Source organism: Geotrypetes seraphini, chromosome 1, assembly GCF_902459505.1.
Source record: "Geotrypetes seraphini chromosome 1, aGeoSer1.1, whole genome shotgun sequence".
In the NCBI taxonomy this organism is placed as follows: domain Eukaryota; kingdom Metazoa; phylum Chordata; class Amphibia; order Gymnophiona; family Dermophiidae; genus Geotrypetes; species Geotrypetes seraphini.
This window is the reverse complement of record NC_047084.1, coordinates 83,489,185-83,506,852: the sequence shown is the minus strand read 5'-3', so window position 1 is coordinate 83,506,852 and position 17,668 is coordinate 83,489,185. Positions and strand designations below refer to the sequence as shown.

Sequence of the window (17,668 nt, the reverse complement as noted above, 5' to 3'; positions counted from 1 at the left end):
CGCAGTCCTTTTTCTTTGAGCCATTTCACAGTTGATGTCATTATATGTAAAATGGGAACTGTGAGCCTAATGCCAGCTCAGATTCACTTAAATCTAGGGCTCCTTTTATGAAAGTGCGCTAGCGTTTTTAGCGTGCGCTAGCCGAAAAACTACCGTCTGCTCAAGAGGAGGCGGTAGCGGCTAGCGCGTGGGGCATTTTAGCACGCGCTTTTCCGCGTGTTAAGGCCCTAACGCGCCTTCGTAAAAGGAGCCCCTAGTCTTGGAAAAGCTATTGGTATTGTGGATTCTTCTTATTGTTGCATAATTCTCGCTGTGCTTGATATATATATTCTCCTAGGTCTTGACAAAGGCAGTCAATATGGTTTCCAGGTGGCCGCCATGACTATAAATGGAACTGGACCTGCTTCAGACTGGGTTACTGCTGAGACTCCAGAAAATGATCTTGATGGTAACGTCTTAAATTTTATTGTGCACAATCTCATTGTGCTTCATGGGGTTTTCTGCTAGCATGCACAGAACAATTAGAAGTATTCTGTTTTATTAGCACTTGATATACCGCTTGAGCATATTACAGATCTAAGCGATTTACAATAAAATGCAGATAAACTAGGAAAGGAACTCCATTAGAGATAAGGAAAGCTAGAGATAAGATCATGAGATAGGATATATATACAGTCAAACCTCGGTTTGCAAGTAACACGGTTTGCGAGTGTTTTGCAAGACGAGCAAAACATTTTCGCAAATCGTGACTCACAAACCGAGCATTGACTCGATTTGTGAGTCCCTCCGCCCGCGAACTGGCATCGCCCCGCCCATGAACACCGCCCCTCCCTCTGCTAACCGGCATCGACCCCCCCCCCCCTCACGAATGCCTGCCTGCCCAAACTGAAGCCTTACCCCCATCTGGAGAGAGGCGGGAGCCAGAAAGCCTTGAGCATGCGCAGATGCTCAAGGCCCAGTCTGACAAGCAGCACGATCTTCTGGTACCGGCACCTTCTGTGGGTTGGCGCTGCATGCCGGTGCCAGATGGGGGTAAGGCTTCAGTTTGGGTGGGCGGGTGTTCGCAAGGGAGGGGCGATGCCTGTTCGCAGGGAGGGGCGGCGTTTGCGAGCGAGAGGGGCGATGCTGGTTCGTGAGGGGGGATGTGGAAGCGCACCAGTGGCCTCGGCGGATGGGGGGGGTCTTTTGGAGATGTGGTGGAGTGGAGTGGAGTGGTGCAGCGCCGGTGGCTGCGGGGGGGGGGGAGGGGAGGAGGTGGAACCAAACAAGCAAGTTTCCCTTACTTCCTATGGGGAAACTCGCTTTGATATATGAGTAATTTGGTTTACATGCATGCTTCAGGAATGAATTATGCTCGTAAACCAAGGTTCAACTGTATATATTATCATAAATGGCTCAGGTCAAACCCATTGGCTGGAACTATGTACTAGATGCAGTTAAATTTAATTTAAAAGAGAAGAAAGCATAGAAGAAAATAAAATAAAGGGCCTCTGTTACAAAGGCGCGCTAAGCATTTTAGTGCAGATGTAACACACGCTGAATCAACGCATGCGCTAACCGCTAACGTGTCCATAGGATAACATGCATGCGTTAGCGATTAGCACATGTTTAGCGCGCGATAATATTTAAAGTGAGCTAAAAAGCTTAGCGCACCTTTGTAAAAGAGGGCGAAAGTCTTTGAAGATGAAGTCAACCTCTACCTAGTGGAGAGACAGTGCCCAAGACTGGAGGCCATCAAATACAGTGGAACCTCGGTTTGCGAGTAACCTGGTTTGCGAGTGTTTTGCAAGACGAGCAAAACACTCAGCAAACTTTTGCCTCACAAACCGAGCATGTTCTGGTGTACGAGCACCTCCCCCCCACCATTCTAACCGGCATCGCAACCCCCTCTACCCCCCCCCCGCGAGAACCGCAAAGCACCCCCGTGCTGAAAGCGGCATCCGCCCGCCCTTCCTCCCAAGCACTTGGTCCTTACCCCTTCTGCTCGTTGTAAGGGTGAATGCGAGCTCCCGCCTCTTGCCTGGGCTGGACCTTGAGCATCTGCGCATGCTCAAGGCCTTTTGGCTCTCGTTCTCTCGGAAAGAACGTAAGAAAATAATAAAGAACTTAGCTAAAGCTTGGTTCCTTGGTTTTGACGGGAGCACTGCACTGCAAAGAATGTTTAGGTGGCAGTAGATAATTTTAATCTGGACAAAAATACAAATAAGTAACCAAAATGCATTACTGATAAAGTGAAAATAAGTGACTAAAAATATTAACAAGCAAACATACCCCCTCTTCTACGAAACCGCGCAAACATTTTTTTTTAGCGCAGAGAGCCGCGCTGAATGGCCCGCGCTGCTCCCGACGCTCATTGAGTTTCTATGAGCGTCAGGAGCAGCACGGGCCATTCAGCCCGGTTTCGTAGAAGAGGGGGATAGTAAAATGTGTATATAAAAGGCATTTCAAATGCTGGTTACTTAAAAAAAAAAAAAAAAACACAGCTTGTCTCATTAGAAGACGCTCCCACTGGCAAAATTCTAAACAAGCCTTTGGGCTCCTTTTACTAAGGTGCGCTAGTGTTTTTAGCACACGCATGAAATTACCACACACTACACCTTGTGGTACGCTTCTAGAATAACGTCAGCTCAATGCTTGCGTTAAGGTCTAGAGCCCGGGGCAATTTAGCAAGCGCTATTCCGTGCGTTAAGGCCCTAATGCACCTTTGTAAAAGGAGTCCTTTGTGGGTTTTTTTAGGAATGGGTATTAATATGAAAGCACAAAGAGGAACACAGGTCTCTGGATGACCAGGAAATATTGTTTATTCAATATTAAAAACAAAAAATTCAATATTAAAAACAAGATAAAAGCAACCTCAGGATTTATTTAGGTACAGAATGTGTCACTGATGGTACGTGCTCACAAAAGTGAGACTCGGACCTTACACGGTCTGTGTTTCAGTGAACACTCAGCCTTCCTCAAGGGGCCTTAAAAATAAATTGACATTAAAATTAAAATGGAACATAAAAGGAATAAAAAAGTGTAGTGAAACATGGAGTCACTCAAGGAGTGAAAATGAATTAAGAGATTAGTTGGTGGGTGCTATATTATGGTGTGTTTGTGAAAAAAGCAATTAATGGGGAAGCCATACCCGTGAAAGGTCTGAGTCTCACTTTTGTGAGCACGTACCATCGGTGATGCATTCTGTACCTAAATAAATCCTGAGGTTGTTTTTATTTGGTTTTTAATCTGACTATTTGAATAAACAATATTTCCTAGACATCCAGAGACATGTGTTCCACTTTGTGCTTTCGTGTTCAGCTACCTATTTGCCTTCACAGAGCAGTGCAAGTATCCGTTAAACGAGAGTGCCTTCACTGTATATCTGCTTCGAAAAGGCATCTTGGAAATGAACAGTCTCGAGAACTACTCCAGCTCCCTTTGGGCATTCCTTTTAATTAGAGTGTTGTGTTAACGCGATTAGAAATCCAAACGCCGCGGCTGATTCCAGGATCCCCAGAAAGCTCACACGCTTTTACTGACAGCCGAGAAGTTTTTAAATATTTATTTGGAGCCTTGAGAATCTTTATTTCCTTTAAAAAAAAAAAAAAAAATGTTCCTGCTTAGTTTCCCTGAAGGATTCTGTTGAAATGGCTTGAGCAAGAATGAAAATTGTTTTTCAGGAGGAAAAGCTTGTCTTCCTCAGTGTATTTTCCTACCGCTGATAGAATCTGTCAAGTTGCATTACAGCATGATATACTGTGCTTACCTTTTGATCATGTTAATTATTATTTTATGTAATGAGAAACTAATGGCGCCTTTAACTAAACCACAGAAAAGCTTCTTACTGTGGGCTGGTGAGGTAAATGCTCCAAAGCTCATTTACCCCCTCTTCTACGAAACCGCGCTAGCGTTTTTTTAGCGCAGAGAGCTGCGCTGAATGGCCCGCACTGCTCCCGATGCTCATTGAGTTCCTGTGAGCGTCGGAAGCAGCGCAGCTCTCTGCGCTAAAAAACACTATCGCAGTTTCATAGAAGAGGGGGTTAATCCCTTTGAGCATCAGAGCATTTACCTCACCAGCCCGCAGTAAGAAGCTCTTCTGTGGTTTAGTAAAACCCAGTGTAAATTTACATTATGCTGTAGTATCATGAGAGTGCATGACTGTTGCCTTTTTTATGGCTCGTATGTTTCTTACTCCTTTATTTTTTTCAAGTGTACCCACTACTATCTCCTATAAAAGTCAAATGCTAGATCAAGTAGGTCTTTATTTTGATCGTGTCAGAAGTAGAGCCTGTGGACCTCCATGGCCCCCAGTCAATTGCAGTTAGAATCAGTCTTAGCTATTGGCTTACTTGCGGGCTATCATTGATCCAACTACTTCTCTTTTTCTTAATTTATAAGTTTTTCAATAACTACTTTTTATCTTTATTTTTTTTTATTTATTTGCTATCATTCTTTTTTACTTCATAATACTTAGCTCAGCTGTTGACGGAAGATCTCCGTTTCGCTCTTGTATTGTATTGAGGGCTTCTTCAGGATAGAGCTTTGTACAATTATCATAGTTCTAAAAACCTACATGATCTAGCATTTGCCTTTTATAGGAGATAGTCGTATGTTTCTTACACATTAATTCTGCATTTTTCCTGCATATTTTAAATGATTTATAAGTCATCACCTATTAATAAATATATAATCCATCACAGGTTCACAGCAATCACCTTGGCCAAACTTAGGGCTCCTTTTATCAAGGTGCGCTACGGGGATTAGCGTGTCAGACATTTCATCACACGCTAACCCCCGCGGCAAGCCAAAAAACTAACGCCTCGTCAATGGAGGCGTTAGCGACTAGCACGGCAGGCGGTTTAACGCGCGGTATTCCGTGCGTTAAACCCCTACCGCAGCTTGATAAAAGGAGCCTTTAGCCACCTATACAAACAGCACGCACATGTTTTGCGCCTTAGGGCTCCTTTTACTAAGGGGCGCTAGGCCTTTAACGCGTGGAATAGCTCACGCTACATTGCCAGGTGCGCTAGATCTTGACGCCAGCATTGAGCTGGCGTTAGTTCTAGAAGCGTAGTGCGCGATAATTTTCTGCATGCGCTAAAAACGCTAGTGCACCTTAGTAAAAGGAGCCCTTAGTCACCTAACCACTTTGCTATGGTGACTTTGATCTCACAGTAGCATTTTTCACATATACAATACCAAATAATTATAACAATTACTTTTAGGACCCCGCCGAAACACAGACCGTATAGGGTCTGGTAGGACCAACACATATGGACTATCATGTCTGTATCTGCATTTGTTTTTAATTGTGAAGAGTGATAAATAAATCATCTTTCAGAAAATCCTCAGCCACAGTTTGTTTTTTGTTCTTATCGTTGTGTTGCAGAAAAAAGTGCATGTCAGTGGAAGCGGCATACATTATATTCTTGCAGTATCTAGGGAAATATAAATCTAAAGTATCTGGATCATTTAAAAATCTTCAACTGCTTGTGCATACAATCAATTTTGGACAAATCCTTTGTGACTTTGTAAAGTTTTCACAAATTACTCAAAGAATTACATAACCGTAATCATCAAAGTGAAAATGTAAGAGTCTGAAGCAGATCAGCATATTAACTAGACCTGGAAATTGGTACGACAAGTGAGGTGATTAAATTTACAGACGAAACAAAGTTATTCAGAGTAGTGAAGACGCGGTGGGATTGCGAAGACCTGCAACGTGACATAAACATGCTCGAGAAATGGGCCTCAACATGGCAAATGAGGTTTTTAACGTGGATAAGTGTAAGGTGATGCATGTCGATAACAAAAATCTTATACACGCCTACAGGATGTCCGGTGCAGTACTTGGAGACACCCCCCAGGAAAGAGACTTGGGAGTACTGGTCGACAAGTCAATGAAGCCATCTGCGCAATGCGCGGCGGCGAAAAGGGCGAACAGTATGCTAGGAATGATTAAGAAGGTTATCATGCTGCTGTAGCGGGCCATGGTACGCCCTCACTTGGAATACTGCGTCCAGCACTGGTCGCCGTACATAAAGAAGTACATGGTACTGCTCGAAAGGGTCCAGAGAAGAGCAACTAAAATGGTTAAGGGGCTGGAGGAGTTGCTGTACAGTGAGAGATTAGAGAAACTGAGCCTCTTCTCCCTTGAAAAGAGGAAACTGAGAGGGGGACATGATCGAAATATTCAAGATAATGAAGGGAAAAAAAACAAGCTCCGATCCACCTCGGGAGGAGCGAAGACAAATCGGCCGAAACCTTGGGGCCAATCGGCAAGGAGTAGGGGGAGGGGGGGCAGGATAGATTAGGGGTGAGCGGAGGGGAGGTGGCCCCTCTTGATCCGGCATCACACGAGGCGGACGCGGCTTCCCTTCCGCCCACCTTCGATTTTCCCCTCACCTTCAGAGCGATCTCGCGGAGCTGGGCATGCGGCTAGAGCCATCAGCGGGTAGGTATGCCAGGGCCCGCGGAGAGACTCTGCTTCCAGCGTGGCTTGCAGCATGAGAGCGGCGCAGCACCTTGTAGCCGGGGGGGGGGGAGTATGGCCGCTGCACACACGGCCTGTTGTGTTTTCTTGCCAGCATCCTGGCAGCCGCGGTGGGCCACCCCGGCGGCGCGGGTTGGAGAGACGCTGGAGTCCTGGGCCGTCGGTGTCCTCACCAGCGCCCATCCACCATCCCGACATCCGCAGTGGGCCGCTCACAGAGGCACGCAGCGTCAGCAGAGAGACGCGCGGCTCCCCTTGAGGCCGGCAGGGGCGTTCAGCTGCCGCTGCAGCACACACGGCCAGTTCGTGCGGACAGTCGGGGGCCCAGTGGCTGACATGTGGCCGTGGGGAGTGGTATCGTTGGTGGGCGGCCGATTCCGCATTGCATGATTTGTTATGACAGTTGTGATTTAATAGTGCTGTTATGGCTGCGGCCAAATAAAATTCCACACTAGTTGAAAACGCTTGAGTATCGTCATTGTTTTCAGGACAGATCTCGGGGCGTAGAGCAACAAGTGCTGAGTGCACGATTTGTAGATTTAGTAGATAAAGACAGGTTGTTCACCCTCTCCAAAGTAGGGAGAATGAGAGGGCACTCTATAAAGTTAAAAGAGGATAGATTCCGTACAAACGTAAGGAAGTTCTTCTTCACCCAGAGAGTGGTAGAGAACTGGAACGCTCTTCCGGAGTATGTTATAGGGGAGAACACCCTTCAGGGATTCAAGACCAAGTTAGACAAGTTCCTGCTAAACTGGAACGTACGCAGGTAGGGCTAGACTCAGTTAGGGCACTGGTCTTTGACCTAAGGGCCGCCACGTGAGCATACTGCTGGGCACGATGGACCACTAGTCTGACCCAGCAACGGCAATTCTTATGTTCTTATGTACATAAATCAATAGGTAGGTCAAAACAGGGAAATAGAAAACTCATTCATAACTTTTACATATATGGTCAATAAGATATGAAGATAGGTGTCTATTCTATATTAAAAAACAAAGTTGTTACTAAACTTGATGGCTATACCTAAAACTAATTTATTCTTTGAGTTACTGACCCATTGTACTTATTGCAGATATCCGGGTCTCACTGCGTCTTGTCAGGTAGAAACTGAAGTTTCAGCCATCATGCTGTGACTTTCTTCAGGGTATGATCTGAAGTTTGCAGTTTGACTTTGTAAATAGTGGGTTCACTGACCTGACTGGGAACAGGGCAATCTACCAATCTGAATTTTGGCGGGAAAGCTAGTTGGTCAGAAGTTTGAATTTTGGTGGGAAAGTCAAGAGAGCAACTGACTTTCCCAAAATTCAGATTGGTGGACTAGCCCTGTGAACACACTATTTATAAACTGCAGACCTCACAGCATACCCTGAAGAAAGCCACAGCATGATGTCTGAAACATCAGTTTCTATCTGACAAGATGCAACGAGACCCAGAAACCCGCAGCAAGCACAATACCAGTTGCAGAAACCCTGAGAGAACTTACTGGCTCATTTTTCAGTGGATACTAAAGCCCTGATTCTATAAATAGTGTCTACCGCTTGACAATTAAATTAAGGTGCTGTTTATGGAACCACGCCTAGCAGTGCCTAACTCAACTCAGGGTTCTGTCTTAGGTCTTCTTCTCGTTTCTCTCTACACCTCTTCCCTAGGTGCCCTGATCTCCTCCCATGGCTTCAAGTATCATCTATATGCTGATGACTCCCAGATCTACCTTTCTACACCTGAAATTTTACCTAAAGTCCAATAAAAATCTCTGCTTGTTTGGCTGACATTGCTGCCTGGATGTCCTGCCATCATCGGAAACTAAATATAATAATAATAATAACAACAGTTTATATACCGCAGGACCGTGAAGTTCTATGCGGTTTACAATAAATTAGAAAGATTTTACAAATTGAATGGAACATTCATAGTTAGAGAATAGTGGTTAACAGTTTACAAGATCAGATTTGGGGGTGGGATTGTGATGGGGTCTATTGTTCAGATTCGTTACCTAGGTATTTCAAGAACAGGTATGTTTTTAGGTGTTTCCTAAATTCACCATAGTTGTTTGTGTGTGAAATTAGTTTTTCCAGGTCTTTGCCCCATTAGGCTGCTTGATACGATAGAAGTTGTTGATGATGTCTTTTAAATTTGCATCCTCTAGCCGGTGGGGAAACGAACTTCAGGTGTGTTCTTCTCTTATGTCTATTGGTTGAGAAGGAGAAGAGGTCAGTTATATATTTAGGGGCTAGACCAGATAGTACCTTGAAGCAGAGACATCCCAGCTTGAACTTCGCACGTGCCTCCATTGGCAGCCAGTGCAGGAGTCGGTAAGAAGGGGTTATGTGATCGGACTTCTTCAACCCGAAGATCAACCTGACTGCTGCATTTTGTATCAGTTGTAGTCTCTGCATTTGCTTCCGGGAGATTTCCAGATGGGCAATGTTACAATAATCGAGGTGGCTTAGTATTAGGGATTGTACCAGAATTCTGAATGCTGAAGTGTCGAAGTATGCTCTAATGGACCTAAGTTTCCAGAGAGTAAAAAACTCCTTTCTGACTAGGGAGTCCACATTGTCTTTCATGGTTAGACCTTGGTCCAGTATTACCCCCAGGACCTTCATTGTAGGTTGAATAGGGTAGTTGAGATTGTTAATGCGTAGTGGTGTTGTAGTGACAGGTGGGTGTGGCGAGGCTATAAAGAATTTAGTTTTATCTGAATTAAGCTTCAGTCTGAATTCTGTGGTCCATTGTTCCATCAGGTTTAGTGCTTCTGTTGCCGTGGGGGTGATTTCGGAGGGAGAAGTATTGAACAGGATAATGATTGTAAAATCATCCGCATAACTGAATAATTTTATACCCCGCTGGGCCAGCTGCACGCCTAGTGATGATATATAGACGTTGAAGAATAGTGGGGATAATGGAGGCCCCTGTGGAACGCCTGATGGGTTTCTCCATGTTTTGCAGTTGAAACGTACTTGATAGGTGCGGGTCGTAAGGAATCCTCGGAACCAGTCAAATACCTCACCTCTGATGCCGATTGCATCTAAACATTGTAACAATTTCTCATGATCCACCAAGTCGAAGGCCGAGCTCATGTCAAATTGCATGATTAAGGCATTATGGCCCTTGCTGAATAAGTCCAAGTATGAGCTGCTCCTCTTTCCTCCTAAACCCTCTGCTACTCCTCCTCCTCCTTTCTCCAACTCTGTAAATAATACTGTCATTGTTCCAGTCTCCTCTTCTCATAACCTTGGAATGGTCTTTGATTCTGACCTTTCATGTTCTACATATATCCAACAAGCTGCTAAGACCTGTCACTTCTATCTCTTCAATATTACCTAAATTTGCTCCTTCCTTTCTGAGGACACTACTCGGACCCTTGTTCAAGCTCTTGTAACCTCATGCTTAGAGTACTGTAATCTACTTCTAACTGGTATCCCTCAGTATCGCCTTTCCCCCTTGAAATCTGTGTAAAACTGTGCTGCACAACTCATCTTCTACCAACCTCGCTATGCTCATGTCACCCCTCTCCTTAAGTCACTTCACTAGCTCCCTATCTGCCATTGCATATAGTTCAAGATCTTATTGCTGACCTACAAGTGTGTTCATTCTGCTGTCCCTCAATCTCTCTCCTCACTCCTCTTTCCTTATACACCTCCCAGAGAACTCCGTTCCTCAGATAAGTCACTCTTAGCGTTACCCTTCTCCTCCACTGCCAATTCCAGACTTTGTTCCTTTCATCTAGCTGCCCCCTATGCCTGGAATAAATTACCCGAGTTTGTCCGTCAAGCCCCTTCCCTTCCCTTGTTTAAAAGCAGACTGAAAACCCACTTTTTTGATATAGCTTTCAATCCTTTACCCTACTCCTCTGCCCTCCAACCCAGCCTGTTGCTTATCCATTCCCCTTAACTGTATCCATTATATCCTGTTTGTCTGTCTTGTCTGTTTAGATTGTAAGCTCTTTTGAGCAGGGACTGTCTTCTTTGTGACTCTGGTAGCACTATAGAAATAATTCATAGTAGTAGTAGTAGTGTGAAGAGTTTCAGTCTTTGGGAAGCTGAGTGAGGATTGTGATGTCATAATGCCTCATTCCACCAATAAGAGACAACCTCATCAGTGATGTCACAATGGCTTGACTGTCCTGTACTCCCCTCTGCCCTCCAACCCAGGCAGCTGATTAACCGTTCCCCTTAACTGTATCCATGCCATCGTGTTTGTCTAACTTGCCTGTTTAGATTGTAAGCTCTTTCAAGCAGGGACTGTTTTCTTACTCTTTGTGACTCTGTGCTGTGCTGTATGCATCTGGTAGCGCTATAAAAATAATTAATAGTAGTAGTTTCATAATGTTAGGTGCCTATATATTAATTTACCAGCATCTAACACAGACATCTACCAATGCCTAAGTCATTCCATGCCCAAACTCTGTCCCTAACCACAGCCACTATTCACATAGGTACAGGTAGGTGTCAATAGGTGCCTCGGTCTAGGAACCATGATGATTTCTGCATAGAACTTTAATCATTTTTAATTGGCTTTTAATGGTGTTTCAAATATTCACGCCATTAAAACATTTAGGACTCCTTTTACTAAGGTACGCTAAGCATTTTAGCGCGCGCTAAATGCTAACGCGTGCATGTTAGTCTATGGATGCATTAGCATTTAGCGTGAGCGTAGATTTAGCGCACGCTAAACGCGCACTAAAACGCTTAGCGCACCTTAGTAAAACAGGGAGTTAGGTTTTGCATGGAAAATTGACTAGGTGCTGCCGATCTAGGTGCCTAGCGTTGCCTAACCTAGCCACCACTTATAGAATCAGGGCCTAAAGTTGTTATTGTTCAAAGAATTCACAATACTTCCATTCTATGGGTCCTGACTTGTATTACACCCAAAATAATGCAAAATACTAACAATTATTAATGCAAACATTAATGCAGATTTTCCTTTAGCATTTGAATCCATCAGAAAAAGTATTGCTCCCAATATTTAGTATAAATGATTCAAATAGATTAGGGGAGTAATAATAATAATAAAAAAAAAATACATCTAAAAAGTGTCCTAAATAGCTACTTGGACGATCAAAAAGCCTGATCGTCCAAGTACCCATAACCAAAGCTGTTTTTTAGACGTATCTAAAAACAGCTTAGGCCTTTCCCCTGCCTCTAGGCTCACAGAGAGAAAAGAGGTGTGTTTAGAGGGGAAAGAGCGGGCAGTGGGCGGGAGGTGGGCCGACCTACACCTAGGCGTACAACAGGTATAACCAAAACATTTACAAGTTGCCTAGTCGGCACTTAGACCTTTTTGACTTAGACCTATTCTGATTGGCCCAAGTGCCTTAGGCCCAACTGTGGGCGGGGCTTTGAAACAGCTGGGCAATCCGGCCCCATTCTGGAGTCGGCTGCCTGCCGGACGGGCGGGTTTGGCACCCGTCTGTCCGGCCAACTTGGAAAAGGTACGGGGAACGGGGGTGGGGGTCGTGGGGTCGGCCGGGGGGGTCGCGGGTCGGCGGAGAGGTTCTGGGGGGGGCAATTGTTGGGGGGAGGGGGGTTGCGTCGATCGTTGGGGGTTGGGAGGTAAGGGGTCACCGGGGCCAGGAGGATTTGGGCTCCCTCCTGGCACATTCCAGTAGCGGCGGGGGAGTCGCCGGGGCCAGGAGAGCCTGGGCTCTCTCTCCTGGCCCACTCGAGTTGGGGATTGCTGCGGGCCAGGAAAGCTTGGGCTCTCTCCTGGCCCACTCGAGTCGGGGGTCGCCGCAGGCCAGGAGAGCCTGGGCTCTCTCCTGGCCCACTCGAGTCGGGGGTCGCTGCGGCCAGGAGAGCTGGGCTCTCTCCTGGCCCAATCGTACTCGGCGGGGAGGGGGGAAGCACGATCACCGGGGATCGTCGGGGGTGCCGCGGCTGCCGCGTGGCAAGAGGGCTTGGGCTCCCTCTTGCCCTGATGTTGTCGGGGGGGGGAGTTGGCGGTTCGACATGGCAGGAGAGCTTGGGCACCCTCCTGCCTGGATCGTTGTGGGGGGGTGATTCTGTAACCGGTGTTGTTTTTGACAGTCACTGGTTACAGAATCCAGCTTTTAGGTGAAGGCCTGGCTCCTCCTTCGCCTAAAAGCCCTTCTGTTGGATGTTTGGGGCTTAGGTGTTTTTTTGTTTCATTATGGCTAAAAAGTGTAGACGTCGTGTGGGTGTACTTTTAGACGTAGTGGTGATTGGGCGTTTAGACAGAGGAAGGCCATAATCAAAACAAGGACATTTGGTTTGGTTATGGACACTTTCCCTGCTTCTGCTTTGAACGTTTAAGGACTTAGGCCAAAAAGGGACTTAGACAGTTTTTTTGATTATGCTCCTCCTCATTCTCTGAGGAATTCATGAATAATATCTTGATGGTGGATTTCTACTGAGAGTTTTCTGAAAATTTTATTTAAAACAAAAAACTTGGCGGCATTTTCAATGCTATGGTTGAAAAAGCTATTCTAAATTTACAAAAGGCTGTGTTCATAGGGCGTAGCAGTTCTTATATATAGCAGTCTTTATGTATTGCATTCTTAAATTTCAGACATGCTATCCCTGTCACCAATGAAGTTGGATCTCATTAGAAAAGTGCAATAAAATCATCCTTTTAAATGTAGGATGAGGATGATTGATCTTTAAACAAAAACACGATAAACTACACTACATTTGTGTGGTCTGTGTAAATTTTAATGTGAGTTAATCTACATGGTTTAGCGAATCAGCTCTATTTAAAATAACAGGAATACTCTCTCTTACCTGCATAAAAGTTAATGTGACATGTTAATTCCCCCGCCCCCCTTTTTAAAAACAGCTAAGACGCTCATAGGCTGTCTTGTTTTAAGAAAGTTGCTTTTCTAAACAATTTCCAGCCTAAATACATATGTTCTGCATAGTCTTACTGCAAAAGTGCATTTACTAAATCTGCTATATCTTCAACTACAATTTAAGAGAGAAAAATGTTCCAGGGTAAAATTTAGTACAAACTCCACAAAGTATTCCATTATATCTTCTGTATTATGAATACGATAATGACTCCATTTTATAATGATATTTCCAAGTCTTCTCGAGGGAGAATACTTCATGAAAATGTTACCCCTGCCTGTTTGTTTTCTGAGATTGGTGCTTGTTATGTTGGAGGCTTCTTCAGAAGAATAAAATATTGGCCTGTCTCCTTCTGCTCTCAGAGACAAGTTACTGTGACAGTTTTCTGAAGGAGTTCACAGCATAATAGTTAGAAGGAAGTTACGGTGAAAGACACACTCCCAATTACTGACGAAATGCGATAGACTGTACTATATAGGATGTTGTTGATCATTAGTTCAAGGAGTACAAAACAATTTTCAACAAAAATAAGTGTTTATTAGATGCCATTAATAAAAAACAACCAAAATCAGTCTATTTTACTGTTTTTTTACAGCACATTACAAACAGTAGAGGCAGCATGCCAGCAGATTAACCGTTCCCCCCCCCCTTTTTTTTTTTTTAAATAATTTTTATTGTTAGTGCAAACAACAACATAACAGGAAAACAAAAGCCATTCCCCTTAACTGTATCCATGACATCCTGACTGTCTTCTTTGTGACTGTACAGCGCTGTGTGCATCTGGTAGCGCTATAGAAATAATTCGTAGTAGTAGTAGTAGTAGTGTGAAGAGTTTCAGTCTTTGAGAAGCAGAGCTGAGATTGTGATGTCATAATGCCTCATTCCACCAATAAGAGTCAACCTCATCAGTGATGTCACAATGGCTTGATTGTCCTGTACTCCCCTCTGCCCTCCAATCCAGCCAGCTGATTAACCGTTCACCTTAACTGTATCCATGACATCCTGTTTGTCTGTCTTGGCTGTTTAGATTGTAAGCTCTTTTGAGCAGGGACTGTCTTCTTTTTGACTCTGTACAGCGCTGCGTACATCTGCTAGCACTATACAAATAATTAATAGTAGTACTAGTAGTTTTACCATAGATAATGACAAAGTTCTAATTTCATCTGAACCTCGTCATTCAATTATATAGGAAAAAGAAAATAATATCCAGTAATCTTATGGACAGCCAGTGTTTCATTAAGTAGTCAAATATAGGTCCACTGTTATGAAGCCACATTAGGGGTTTTTTTTTATCGCTGGTCGCTACGTAAAAAGCTATGACGCTCATAGGAATTCTATGACCATCGGAGCTTTTACCACCGCGACCTTTGATTAAAAAAAACCCTAATGTAGCTTCATAAAAAGGGGGGGGGGGGCATAGTTCTTCTACTAATTAACAGAGTTTATTTGAACTTCTCTGTATGTTAAAATGTAATGCTTTAGAGCAGGGGTGTCCAACCTGCGGCCCAGTGAAGTATTTTGTGCGGCCCCGGTCGAGGACGATGCAGTGTTTTCCTCTGCTGCCCCCAGGTGTTTACCGTCTTGCCGGCTCCCTCCTCTGTCTTGCTGCAGAGTTTGCACGTTTGTGCGGCCCCAGAAACATTTTTTTTCGACCAATGCGGCCCAGTGAAGCCAAAAGGTTGGACACCCCCTACTTTAGAGGGTCTGTCAAGACAAATCTTCAATAATTCTAAATACTCTTGATCTTGTTTCTAAGCAAAAGGATAAATAAACAAGTGAATTAAGATTCTCTTAGCCTAACAGGGGAAGGCAATATGTATTAGAAAAATAATTTTTGAATACCTGAGAGTTGTTTATTCAGAAGGCTCATCCTTGTTTTCACCAACTGAAGTCAAATAAAAGTGCTCTGGTTAGAAAAGGACATTTAGACCATGGTGGTCATGAAAGAGCGAGCGGTTAAACATATAACTAATCATTTTCTCTGACTTAATTGCAGAATTTTCTACCAGCAATGACGTATTGTCCAAACATGTGTAAAATATTGGCTTCTTTCTTTGAATCGTAGAGTCTCAGGTCCCTGACCAGCCAAGCTCCCTTCACGTCAAACCACTGACAACCAGTATTGTTATGAGCTGGACTCCACCGCTGAACCCAAGCATTATTGTACGAGGTTACATCATCGGCTATGGCGTAGGAAGCCCTTACGCTGAAACAGTACGGGTAGACAGCAAACAACGCTACTATTCCATTGAAAATTTGGGTAGGTGATTTTCTGTTCAGGTCTATTCAGTAGCCTTTTTTAGCGGCTTGCCAAGTTTATCATCGATGCTACACGAGGTTTACAGGAGCATCATACACAAATAACTAACTAGGGCTTTCTAAACATGCTCTGGTGACTGCAAGACTATTGAAATTTCAAGATACCCATCATGAACTTACAAGAGATAAATGTGCTCCTGCTGATTCTTCAATGTATGCAAATTTAGCCAATGTATATTCCTTTAAATTTTATGAAAGTCTGACTGGTTTGGGATTGCAGGGGCAGATGTGGGAAATACGTGCTTCTAAAAATTAATGCTTGCAGACCGCTGTATTCTGTATACTTTGCCTTTCAATACTATTGCCCTACAGTGCGTAAAGAAGATATTGGCAATTCATCTTCTCCCCTTTTGGCTTTCAGAAAATGAGATAACAATAATAATGCAGTATTACAGAGATAATGGAACACAAGCAGATTGTTATTCTATCAATAAATAACTTGATCTTATCAGTTCCCTGGAAACTAAATGCAAGTGTCTGAAAGCATGCTGTTACATGAATAGTTTATTGGCTGTACAGATCATTAGGAGGACCATTTTCAAAAGCAGTTTGTGCCAGTTAAAGGGCTTTTTGAAAATTGTACGCCTTCAGCTCAACTTAAATAATAATAACTTTATTTTTATATAGCGCCGTACCACAAACAGTTCTAAGCGGTTTACAAGGGAAGAGACTGTATGCCGACAGCGACATTACAGAGAACTTTCACATTTACATTGGCTTGTTAAGTTTAGTCAGGTTTATCTGGAAGTGTTTTGGAAGTACATCAGGTTGAGGTGGGGGTCAGAGAAATTTGTCAAAGAGATACGTTTGTATTGACATCCTAAACGTTTGCTACGAAAGTGCATTTGAGATGAAGTTGGTTAAACATTTGCTCCATTTGCCTGCTTGGAATGATAGTGTTCTATCGAGGTATCTCTTGTAGGTGCAGCCCTTTAGGGATGGAAAAGCGAACAAGTAGGTCCTGCGTGTATTAGTTGTGCCTGGGAATTCGAATTGGAGAGACAGATAGGTTGGGGATGAACCTGTCATGGTTTTGAAGCAAAGGCAAGCAAACTTTAAAAAGACCCCTTGCTTCCGTATGCAGCCAGTGTAGTTTTTTTTGTAATATGGGCTTACATGGTCTGATTTCTTGAGGCCATAAATGAGACAGACTGCAGCATTTTGGACAATTCTCATTCATTTGATGGTTTTCTTGAGAGATCCCAAGTATATAATATATGCAGTAGTCTGAAGTAGAGAATGACACGGGGAAAAAATCTGTCCCCGTCACCGCCCCGTCACCGGCCCACCATCCTCTGCACCGCCCCGTCACCGCCGATCCCTTCACCGCCCCGTCACCGTCACCGCCATCCCTTTCACCGCCCCGTCACCGCCACTGCCATCCCATTCACCGCCCCGTCACCGTCCCCGCTGCATCCATATAAGCCTTTTTCCTTTCACTCCCTCCTTCCAATTTGAGCCGGGAACACTAGCGATCGCACGGTCCCCGCGGCCACTACCTGCCTGCCCGGTCGATCCTGGTGTTTGGCCGGCTCTCTCCCTTCTCCTCACCTTGGTTTGTGGGTTTTCTTTTTCGGCAACCTGCGCGCTTTCCCAGGGAGCCGCACACGCGCGGCTGCTCAGTGTTTGATCTTCTGCTCTGCTGCAACTTCCTGTTTCCGGTTGCGTCAGAGCAGAAGATCGAGGCTGAGCAGCGGCGGGTGTGCGCGGCTCTCTGGTAGCGTGCGGGTCGCCGAGGAGGAGGATCTGCGGACTGGGGTGAGGAGAGGGGAGAGAGCTGGCTGGACACTGGAATCGATTGGGCGGGCGGGTGTGAGCTGCGGGGACCGCGCGATCCTTCATGCCTCACTGCGGGGGACAAGACCATTCACCGCCCCGCGGGCGGTGAATGGCCTTGTCCCCGTCGCCGCAGCGACTGCTAGTTTTCTTCCCCGTTTTCGGCGGGTGACCCGCGGCTAAAATGCGGTGGCCGCGGGTAAACCGCCACCGTGTCATTCTCTAGTCTGAAGTACTTAAGATCAGGGATTGAACCAGCAGTCAAAAGGAAAAGAAATTGAAGTAATGT

At 44.8% G+C, this 17,668-nt stretch overlaps 1 protein-coding gene across 3 annotated transcripts in view; it reads left to right on the top strand.

Moving 5' to 3' along the window:
- DCC (DCC netrin 1 receptor) overlaps nt 1-17,668 on the top strand; it is a 906,493-nt gene that overhangs the window by 590,885 nt on the left and 297,940 nt on the right. For all 3 annotated transcript variants that reach the window (XM_033934276.1, XM_033934287.1, XM_033934268.1), the window contains exons 13-14: nt 338-448; nt 15,350-15,544. In XM_033934276.1, the coding sequence (XP_033790167.1) occupies nt 338-448; nt 15,350-15,544 (306 nt within the window). The remainder of the gene's footprint in view (nt 1-337; nt 449-15,349; nt 15,545-17,668) is intronic.